Below are 11,018 nucleotides of genomic sequence, written 5' to 3' on the forward strand. Positions count from 1 at the left end.
CTCTGCGTCTCTCTGTCATTTGGAAAGGGCTCATATCTCAAGAACTAGAAAAGCTAGCAAAACATTTTTAACTACAAAAATATAGCTCATAAAATTTCACACATTTTGTCAGTTGACAACTTTTTTCTAGCTTTTTTGATTTTTGAGATAAATAGAGTTGAAAATTAATATCTGAAATTTCTAGAAAATCTTTTTTTGAATTCCCGCCAAGCCTTCAATTTGAAATTTTTAGTTGATTTTTTGATCTCATATGTTCCTTTAATATTCCAGAACATTCTTTCCCCCAAAAAACAAAAACTTTTTGTCCTTTTTGTCCCATCTATTCGGCCAAAGTACACCCATTCGTATCAATCGACGAAACACTATGTGCTCTATAGAGAGACGCAGACACCTTCTCTGCGTCTCTCTACCCTAACACTCTCTCGTTTTGGGACACAAAAAACTTCTTTTTGGGACGAAACCAAGTTGCCATTGGGCATAAAAAATGGAGGAGGAGGACGAGGGCTAAAATTCTCTGTGGGGACCCCAAAAAATTTTCTGGGGCGAAAAAGGAGGGATATTATCAATGTCTGTTTTGAGAAGACGCCCCGGACTGTGTCCAGTTTTTTGAAAATTTTAGTTTTTTTTTGAAAAAAAAAGAGGTTTAATAGAAGCTGAAAGACCTAATTTCGACATAATATGGCTAAAAAATCACAGTAATATAAGAGAAGCCGGTTAAATTTGGGTTTTCTTCCGTTTTCTCAATGGAGCGAGTTTTCAACTTTTGAATTTTTGAATTTCCGAAATTTCCATTTGCGGCGGCGCCCCTCCTCGCCACCACCGTTTTTCGCGCGAGTGACTACCACTTTCCACTTTTAAACTACTGTAGCGCGCGTAGCGTAGTGGCTTGCAGTTTTGCCCACCAATCTAGAGGCCCGGGGTTCGACTCCACTTGGGGTAGAACTCTTTTTGCTTCTTTTTAAAGATACTCCGGATGATTTTTAGAAGATTTTTTTTCTATAATTTGTCAGTTTCCTGAATTTATGAAAACAGAATTCTCAATTTTTCTCCTAAATTTTAGATTTTTTTTCCAAATTTATGAAAAATTTCCCCCATGAAATTTAAGTTTCAACTGGTCACTCTAATTTCCTTTGTCTCTGTAACCCGATATCCCTCACTTTTTGCACTTTATTGACCTCGTTTAAGAGGCTAATAATGATCAAAAAGACTTTGTGTGTTTATGGTACTACTAGTACTACTACTCTTTATGCAAATAAACCCGAACCACTTGAGGCGTATTAAAGGGACATGGTCAATGTATCTTTTGTTTTCTCAATAGAGCGAGTTTGGATTTTTGGATTTTTTGAAGTTTTTCATTTCCTCCCCTTGGCGCCGGCGGCGCCCGCGCCACCACCGTTTTCCGCGCGATTGGCTACCTCTTCTCACCCTTAACCGCTACAGGGGAGCGTGGCGTAGTGGTTGCAGTTTTGCCCGCCGATCTAGAGGTCCGGGGTTCGATTCCACCTGGGCTCAAACTCTTTTTGCTTCTTTTTTAAGCTATTTCAACAAATTTTCAGGTGGTTTTTGATGCTTTTTGATGATTTTTCTACAGGAAAAGTGGAAAAAAACCAAAATTTCGAAAAAAGGTTTTTGTTCTTTTCTCGAAAATTCGATTTTCTCCTTTTCTGTCAATGCTTTTTTTCGAATCTAAAAAGAAGAAACATTCGTTGTCCACACTGGTCACTTTGTGTGTGTGTAAATGGCACATCTAATTAAATTTTCATCGAAAGTGCCAAGTCCTCCCTCTCTCTCTCCTTTTTTTGGTTTTTTTTGGGCACACCCATTTTTTTTTATTTTTGGGGAGAACTCTAAAAAAATCGTATAGTGGAATTTATTCTCTTTAGATTAGCAATGGAGCGTAATTGATGGGCTTTTTGGAATTTTCAGAAAATTCGAAAAAAATTCAAAACTTTCAAATTCCCGCCAATTTCTTGGGATTTTGCAAGATATAATTTGCAAATTTTTTTCCAAAAATCCTTTAAATCCACTTAAAATTCAAAGAATTCATTCCCAACCACTTCAAATGTTCCTCTTCTTCTTCCGTTTCTAATGTGTTTTTGCCTAATTGACCTTCTAGACACCTTGGTTTTCCTCTAAAAACCCATTTAAATTCCCTCAAAATAGTTGAAACAGCATTGCTCATCCTTAAAAAACAAAAAAAAGGTTTAAGCCTAGGGTGGAGTTGAACCCGCGACCTCTAGATTATTGGGCAAAAGCGTTGACCTCTACACCACGGGCGCACTTGAGAGGGGAAGGTGGGAGGAGGTAGCCTATCGCGCGGAAAACGGTGGTGGCGAGGGCGCCACCGCCGCCAAGGAGGAAATGAAAAATTTCAAATTGTTGAAAATCGAAAGCTTGCTCCCTTGAGAATACACAAGTTGTCTTGTATTACTGTTATTATTAAGCCAAATGCTGTTGAAGTTAAGCATTTTTAGGCCAGTATGGCCTATAATAAATGTATTTCTTAAAATTTTGAATTACCATTTTTTTTTCGAAATTCCATTCCTTATCAATAGGGCGCACTTTCCTAGTTCTATTTCTAGTTCTATTTTCGTACCCCACCATTTTTAATTAGTACCCAAAAGCCAAGGCAACACAACTATACAACAAATGACATCATTTGTTCTTTTCATTTGTGTCCCAAAGATGCTCCGCCCCTTTCTCATCACATTTCGAGTTGTTGGAGAGGGGAAAAACAGATAGAGAGCAAAAAAAATGTATGATGGAATGTACTAGTAACTCCCAAAATCCAACGATACCCCCAAAAAGAAGAAGATACCCAAGTTCGTTTGACGTCACAATAGAAGATGTTGGAGAGAAGAAGAAGAAACTTTTATCTGACGTTTATCCGGAATTTTAGATTTCAAGATCCTTTTTTTCCAAATTTGGGATTTTTCAAATTTTCTAATTTCCCTCTAGCTCCCCCGCCGCTCCCCTCCCGCCACCGTTTTCCGCGCGATAGGCTACCTCCTCGCGTCCTCTTAGATTAGTAACGCGCGTAGTCGGTTGGTTGACGTTATGCCCACCAATCTGAAGGCCGGGGGATCAATCCCCATTGAGTCAAAAGACTTTTGTTTTGTTTTTATAGCTATTTAAAGGAGTAAGGAATGGTTAGAAGGGCTTAGTTTATTATTTTGAAGGTTTAGCACCCCTAAAACTAGCCAAAAGACCTACATTTTGACCTAATTTGTTTTCCTAAAGATAAGTGCAACTTTCCCATAGGAAAAGGAAAACTTTATACAACCTATGCACATAATATAACAGTAATTCTCTCTGATCTGTTAATTGCCACCATATACAGTGTCCACCCCCAAAATGTGGTAATAACTGCTTTTTGTTTTTCTCTGCGTCTCTTCAAACTTTTATACTCTCTTATCCTACTATGTTCCCCCATTTTTATGTATTATATAAATACTATACAATTAAAATTCGCGCGCTCCCTTGCCTATCTATCTCTACTTCCAACAATTTCCGATTTTCCCCTATATTTTGCTATTTTTGTGTCCTTTTAGCCTTTTGTACAATCCAAAATACCTAAAAATACCCTAAAAATGTATAAAAATTCATAGAACTCAACTAATAAAGAAGCAAAAAGAGATATGAGGGGCCGGGGGTCGAACCCCGGACCTTGAGGGTGGAAGGCAAAAGCGTTGCCACACGGCCACGCGCGCACTGAAAGCATAGGTGGCGATTGTGGTAGTCTATCGCGCGCTTTTCGTTGCTTGAAAGGGGGTGATGGAGAGAGAAGGAAAAAAAAACAAATTTCAAAAATTTCGATTTTGCAAATTCGCTCTATTGCCAATTCCTTCATTATCGCTCATTTTCGCTCTATTTTCTCCCAAAAAATCCCAATTTTTTTGCAGAATGAAGACGTCGTCATCCACCAGATGTCGTCCACAGTCTTCAATCAGCTTGGACGAGAAAAGACACCGTAACCGTAGTCTCGGATGTATTTCTAGATATTCAGCATGTCCGCTACCCGGATTTTCTGCTTATTTAGGCTCAATAACCCGGGTTTCAACAGGTCAAACCACATTTCATCCCTATGGTGTTGAGGAGCCGCTGGCGCCGCAGAATTGTGTTGGTGAGTAAGTGCGCTCTAGTGATAATTGTCATTGGAGCGCATTTGGGGACATACACAATTTAAATTTGTCTAAAAATGATGAATTTTGGGGAAAAAAGTCTTGCTAAATGTCTAGTCTGGGTGCCAAAAATGCATTATTTGCTCTTGAAACTTTATGGAAGAGAAAAGGCGGGAAAATTCAAATCGCAAACAATTTTGTATGTTTTTACGATTAAAAGCAAGCTCTTAATAATTTGCTCAAGTTATTCGCACTGAATTGTCTTTTTTGCTCAAAAACTATAAAGAATTCGTTTGAAGTTAGGAGTCTGCTGAAATTAGGAATAGAGCGCATTTTCTGATACTTCCAGACATTGAATTCGAACTTTGCTGGTTATGAGCTTTCGAATGAGTATAATATTGACCAAATTTGAAACACTTTAATTTTTTGCCGATTTTCAGATTTTCAGATTTTTTCACCTAACTCTGAAATTGAAAAATTTTAGAAGATGAAAATGATACCATTGTATTTAACAAAATACAAACTTCAAAATGAGTATAATCATGACCTACTTTTAATCATTTCGATTTTTGCCGAATTTTCGAAACCCCATGCGCCTTTAAACCGAAATCTCAAAGTTCAGATAAATAGGTCATGTTTATACTCATTTGAAAGCCCTTGACTAGCTCAACATAATCATCACAATGATAACTGCTGAATACATTTGGTTTCCGAGATATTGGCTAGATTGTTTTAGAAAATATTATTCAGTTTCTTGTTTTTGCGTCATATCTCGATCAATTTTTGCCTAATGCAAAAATGATCAACAGATTCTTGTTTAATCAGTTGAGAGCTTCAAAATGAGTATAACCATGACCTATTTTGAGACATTCCGATTTTTTCTCGTTTTCCGAAACCCTATGAGCCTTTAAACCGAAAATTCAAAGTTTTTAGAAATAGGTCATGTTTATACTCATTTTGAAGCTCATAATTAACTGAACACAATAATAACAGTTATAACTGCTGAAAACATTTTGTTTTTCGAGTTTGACTAGTTCTTCTAGAAAAAATTATTCAATTGCTTGTATTCGCCCCATATCTTGGCTTATTTTCGACCAATGCAAAAACAATTAACGTTTATTTGTTTACCTAGGCAAGGGCTTCAAAATGAGTATAATCATGACCTACTTTGAAAATTGACGTTTTTCGCCAATTTGGCTATGCGCCTTTAAACGGAAAACTCAATGTCTAGATAAATAGGTCGTGTTTATACTCATTTGAAAGCTCTCGACGAGCTAAGTTCACATATATGTATTTTGTTAGCTAGAAACTTTTGGTTTTCGAGTTACATCAAAAAGTCTGAAAATCTGAAATTTTGGGTCGAAAATCAAATTTTTTATAAATGGGGCATGTTTATACTCATTTGAAAGCTCTCAACTAGTTGCGTTCAAAAATCTATACTTCAAACCAGAGAAATCAGCATTTAAAGATTCAAAAGCGCATTCCCCTTTGAAATAGGTCTTATTCATAGCTAATTGATCATTTAAAGGCGCATACATAGCGACCACAGCAAAAGGGGCGGAGCCTATTTTTTTACTCCGCGGGGGGTTTTGGATTTTTGATTGGTTGTAACTATGGCTAGAAAAGAAGGATCGACATGAAAATTTGACTCTTTATGTAATCGACTACGTAGAATTCAAATATGTAAATGTTTTTTTACTGAAATTCTTACACGAAAGAAGGAAAGAGCAATAAACACAAGTGGGCGGCAGAAAAACGCACAGTAAAGGAGATGGGTGGCTAAAACGCTCAAAATTTTTGTTGTTTCCAGTAACTTAAGACTTTTACTAAAAGGAAATCATAATGAAAATTTCAGAATTGTTAGCCGAAAATAGTAGATTTCAGCCAAACTGGCTGTAAATATTGTGAAAAATTTTAGTGACAACCTATAGAAATTATGTTTTCTATAGATAATACTACTCTCGAACATCACACAAATAAATTTAGAACAGAATTGAATTTCTCAGAAAGTACTTTATTTTCCGTCACAAAATAACATACTCAATGAAAATATTCGTTTTTCACAATTATATCACGAATGGAAGCTGAAACGCTCGATTTCTTTACATATTCGGATTCTACGGAAAATTTCACATAGGATGATGTTTGTGAGATATTCAAAAAAGTTGGCCGAAAAAAATGCGAAATTTGTATCGAAATCTCCAGAAAAACATTTGTATCGAAATCTCCAGAAAATTCATCGAAAACTAATTTTTTCAAAGAGCGCGCGTGTGGCGGTGTTATAATTAAACAATGCGCCCACTCTCGGTGTGCGCGTTTGGTGTACTGGTTAAGCTAGTGGTGTGCTAAGCAAAGACGTGTGGGTTCGATTTCCCTTTTGGAAAACTTTTTGTGAACCTTTTTTTTCACATAAAAAAATTTTTCTGCATGACATCAGTACTTGAACGATGCGTTGATGAGTATTTCTTCTTTAGAATTTCATTTTTCAGCCTTTTTTCTCAGTAATTTCGCACTTTTTCTATTTTTTTTCCGATTTTGAACTAATTTCTGGTGAAAATTTGTAAAATTAGGTTTGTTATCACACTAAAAATAATCGAAACACCCTTTTTCACACTTTCCGATACGATTTTCTAAGTTTCCAGCCGTCCGAAACCGAAATTTCGGCAGAAAACGGCTCGAGAAAACGATAGGCTTTTTCCGCGCCGCAGCCTTGCGTCGGCGACGCCCCGCCCACTCGCGGAGAAAATGGGCGGAAATGAGAAGCACAAAATGGGCTGTAACTCGGGAATGAGCGAATATTTTTGAACGAAATTTTGGAAATATGCTAATTAGGAAGAGGAGATCATTTTAAAATACAAAGATTTCAAGAAAAAACTGTTTGAAAAAAATGTTGTGGTCCCTACGCATACACGCTTTTTTTTTCAGGAGTCTTCACCTCAATGTATTGTAGCACACCATCCGAATACTCATTTCAACCAATGTTCAGTCTATCGGATACACCTCCTCTAGTGTCGCCGGAACCAGATGATGATTTGGATTTTTCGGTAAGAAAGTTGTAATTTTTTGGAATTTTTCAAAAATATTTTTTTCAGCCCGATATGACTAGAAAAAAGGAGTCAGCATCATCAGGATACGGTTCTGCTGGAAGCGAATCTGAACACGATCTGGTGAGTCTGTCTGTGTGTCGGTTTGTCCATATTTTTCCTTTTTCTCATTTTTCAGATGTCATTACGAAGTGACGATATCAAATTTCGAGGACGTCTCCATCATAGGGGTTCTCACGGAGGTAAAGCGAATCAGGTAAGAAAGTGTATTGGGTTTCAGAAAATGAAATTTTCTAGAACTTTTGATCCTACGGACACTCAAGGGACCCCTAGGGGTAGGGAAAACGAAGGATACAGGAGTAAAAGTTTAAAGGCACATAACTCAAAAACTAGCAAAGCTATAAAAACATTATCAACTAGTAAAATGTGTAAAATTTTAAGCTTTACATTTTTGTAGTTTGCAAAATTTGTCTAGCTATTTTAGTTTTTGAGATATGCGTTTTTAAAGTTGAGACATTGGGAGAAACCGTATAGGTGTCAATTTTAAAAGCGCATAACTCAAAAACTAACAAAGCTATGAGGACTTTATTAACTAATGAAATGTGTAAAATTTTGAGTTCTACATCTTTGTAGCTTACAAATGTTGCCTAGCTACTGTAGATTTTGGGATATGAGCCTTCAAAGGTAAGGCACCTTGGAGCTAGCTCATAGCTCGGACTCAACCAGCTCAAATCAGCAATAGAGCGCATTTGAACAACTTTCAAACTTTAAATTTAAGTTTTGCTAGTTAAAAGCTTCAAAATGATTATAATCATGACCTACTTTCGGAAATTTTGATTTTTGGCAATTTTCAGAAAATTTTTGCAGATTTCAGAAATGTTCAATTTATAAGGTTTCAGAAAAGGTTTTAGCCAACAAAAATATTATATTTGTACTCAGCTAGTCAAGAGCTTTCAAATAAGTATAAACATGACCTATTTATCTAGAGTTTGAATTTTCAGTTTAAAGGCGCATAGGCCAAAATTGCCGAAAATGAAAATTTCAAAAGTAGGTCATGATTATACTCATTTGAAAGCTTCTAACTGGTTGAGTACAAATGTATCAATTTCATCAGCTAAAAGCTTTTGGTTTTCGAGTTACAGCTAAAAATCTGAAAATTGGTTATAGCACCTCATGCGCCTTTAAAACTCGAAATTTTAATAATTTATGAGCATTTTTAAATTCAGCTGGTCAGGAGCTTTCAAATGAGTATAAACATGACCCATTTTTGAAAAAGTTGAATTTTCAGTTTAAAGGCGCATAGGGATTCGAAAATCTGGTAAAAATCGAAATGTCTTAAAGTAGGTCATGATTATACTCATTTTTAAGCTCTTGATTAGTTAAACACAAATATATCATTTTCATTTTCTGAAAACTCTTGGTTTTCGAGTTACAGCTGAAAATCTTAAAATCTGAAAATATGCCGAAAATGGAAACGTTTGAAAGTAGGCCATAATTATACTCGTTTTAAAGCTCTTGATATTTTGATTATAGAAAACATACTTTCAACCTTTTCGGACATTTTCCCTGAGCTAGGCAGTCGCGATAAAAATTCCAAAGGGGATTTAAAATGTCCGGATGTTCCATTTGCATATTTTTCTCTCTTTTTCTGAAGTGCCTATTTTCCTTCCGGTCCCTTTAAGGTCACTTTAGATAGAAGATTTATACTTCTTCTCTTTTTTTTCCTTTTCTGTGAGAAAAAGTTTTATAAGGAAGAAGAGAAAATAACTCGTTTTTTTTCTTCTTTATCACAAGATTTCCCCCACCTTGTAGTTTTTATTTTTTGTCATTTTCAGGACCTCCAACGACGTCGTTCAATGCCACCAATGTGTAATTTTGAGAATGATGTGACCCGAATTTTGTGCCAAAATGGATATGGAAAATTTGAGACCAATGTGGTATGTTGTTGTTTTAAATTTTTAAAACTTATTGCCAATATAACTCGAGAAATATTGATTTTCTGCTATTGAAAATGTTATATTCGTGTGCAGCTAGTCAAGAGCTTCAAAATGAGTATAATCATGTCCTACTTTTAGGAATTTCGATTTTTGGAATTTCGATGCATGTTTTCAGATTATCAGATTTTCAACCCAATCTCGAAAACATAAAGTTTTTAGCAGATAAAAATGATATATTTGTGTTTAACTAATCAAGAGCTTCGAAATGAGTATAAACATGACCTACTTTAAAAATTCCGATTTTCGGCCAATTTCTGAATGCGCCTTTAAACTGAAAATTCAAAGTTTTGATAAATATGTCATGTTTATAATCATTTCAAAGCTCTTGACTAGTTGAGTTCAAATATTAACATTTTACAGTGAAAAAAGCAAAACTCCAGCTTTAAAGGCGCTGTTTCGTAAGTTCTGATTTTCAGATTTTCAGATTTTTAGGTGATTCTCGAAAATCAAAAGTTTTCAGCATTTAAAAATAATATTTGTGTTCAGCTAGTCCTGGGCTTTCAAATGAGTATGAACATGACCTACTTTGAGACGTTTAGATCTTTGGCCGATTTTCGAATCCCTATGCGCCTTAAACCTGAAAATTCAAAGCCTAGATAAATTGGTCATCTTTAGACTCATTTTGATGCTCTTGACTAGTCAAACACGGATATCACATTCTCATATGCTACAGACTTTTAGTGTTCAAGCTAGCTGGCCTTGTTGTCTTTGACTATGCGCCTTTAAAGTGAAAATTCAAAGTTTTTAGAAATCCGTCAATTTATACTCATCTGAAAGTTCTCAACTGGCTGAGTTCAAAAAAATTATGTAAAAATTCTAAAATTTTCGATTTTAAAGGTGCATAAGGTGCTTTCAAGGTGAAATACGATTTTGCAGTGTAGCTCATCTAAAACAAAGTTTTTTTTTCGAGTTTTTCGGTCTCTCGGTTTTCCTTAAATCTTTATAATTTGATTTCAAATGTTTCTAAAAGTTTCGTTTCGCAATCAAATTGTATTTTTGGTCCATTTTATTTTTTCTTCTCTTTTTCTATTTTTTTTCATTCATTCACACCAACATCATCATCTGAAGACAAAACAAAAACTTCTGATGACTCATGTTTGACGTCTTTTGTTCTTTTTTATGCTTTTCTGTGTGGTTGCTTCATTCAAGAAAACATAATACAGTAGCCGTTTCCGGGAAATTTTCCTTTTTCTTATTTTTCCTATATAACGTTTTATTTTCTGAATTTTGTGTGTTGAAATTAACATATTTGAGTTTAACTTGTTGAGAGCTTCAGAATGAGTATGAACATGGCCATGTTCCTTTAAACTTGAATTTACCGTTTAAAGGCGCATAGGGAAAGCCAAAAATCGAAAATTTTGAAAGGAGGTCATGATTATACTCATTTGAAAATTCTCGAATAGCTGAACGCAAATATATGGTTTTTCTCTGATAGAAACTTCCGATTTCCGAGTTTCAGCGAAGAATCGGAAAATCTGAAATTTGGTCGAAAATCAAAATTTCTTAAAGTAGGTCAATATTATACTCTTTTGAAAGCCCTTATTTTGCTGATTACAAACAGTATATTTTTATCAAATAAAAACTTTTGGTTTTCGAGTTTAGGCAAGAAATCTAAAAATCTGAAAAAATGCAAAAAATCCAAATTTTTTATGTAAGTCATGTTTATACTTATTTTGAAGCTCTTGTTCTGTTGAACACAAATATAACATTTTCATCGGGGGTACGACGAATTCGAACGTTTTCAAATTCGAACAGACCTAAAATCGAACTGATTAAATTCAGAACAGTCCTTTTTTCGCACACGTACCAGAACAGAACGCGGACAGAATCGAACTGTTACAAGTTCGAACTGGTAA

At 35.3% G+C, this 11,018-nt stretch overlaps 1 protein-coding gene across 1 annotated transcript in view; it reads left to right on the plus strand.

Annotated features, from left to right (window-relative positions):
* Window positions 1-3,903: 3,903 nt before the first annotated feature.
* CBG21188 overlaps window positions 3,904-11,018 on the plus strand; it is a gene marked incomplete at both ends in the record, with an annotated part of 15,943 nt that continues 8,828 nt past the window's right edge. The window contains 5 exons of the mRNA XM_002642747.2: window positions 3,904-4,123; window positions 7,047-7,165; window positions 7,214-7,288; window positions 7,344-7,421; window positions 9,001-9,102. Coding sequence (XP_002642793.2) covers window positions 3,904-4,123; window positions 7,047-7,165; window positions 7,214-7,288; window positions 7,344-7,421; window positions 9,001-9,102 — 594 coding nt within the window. The remainder of the gene's footprint in view (window positions 4,124-7,046; window positions 7,166-7,213; window positions 7,289-7,343; window positions 7,422-9,000; window positions 9,103-11,018) is intronic.

This window comes from Caenorhabditis briggsae (genome assembly GCF_000004555.2).
Source record: "Caenorhabditis briggsae complete genome, chrIII, whole genome shotgun sequence".
Lineage (NCBI taxonomy): Eukaryota > Metazoa > Nematoda > Chromadorea > Rhabditida > Rhabditidae > Caenorhabditis > Caenorhabditis briggsae.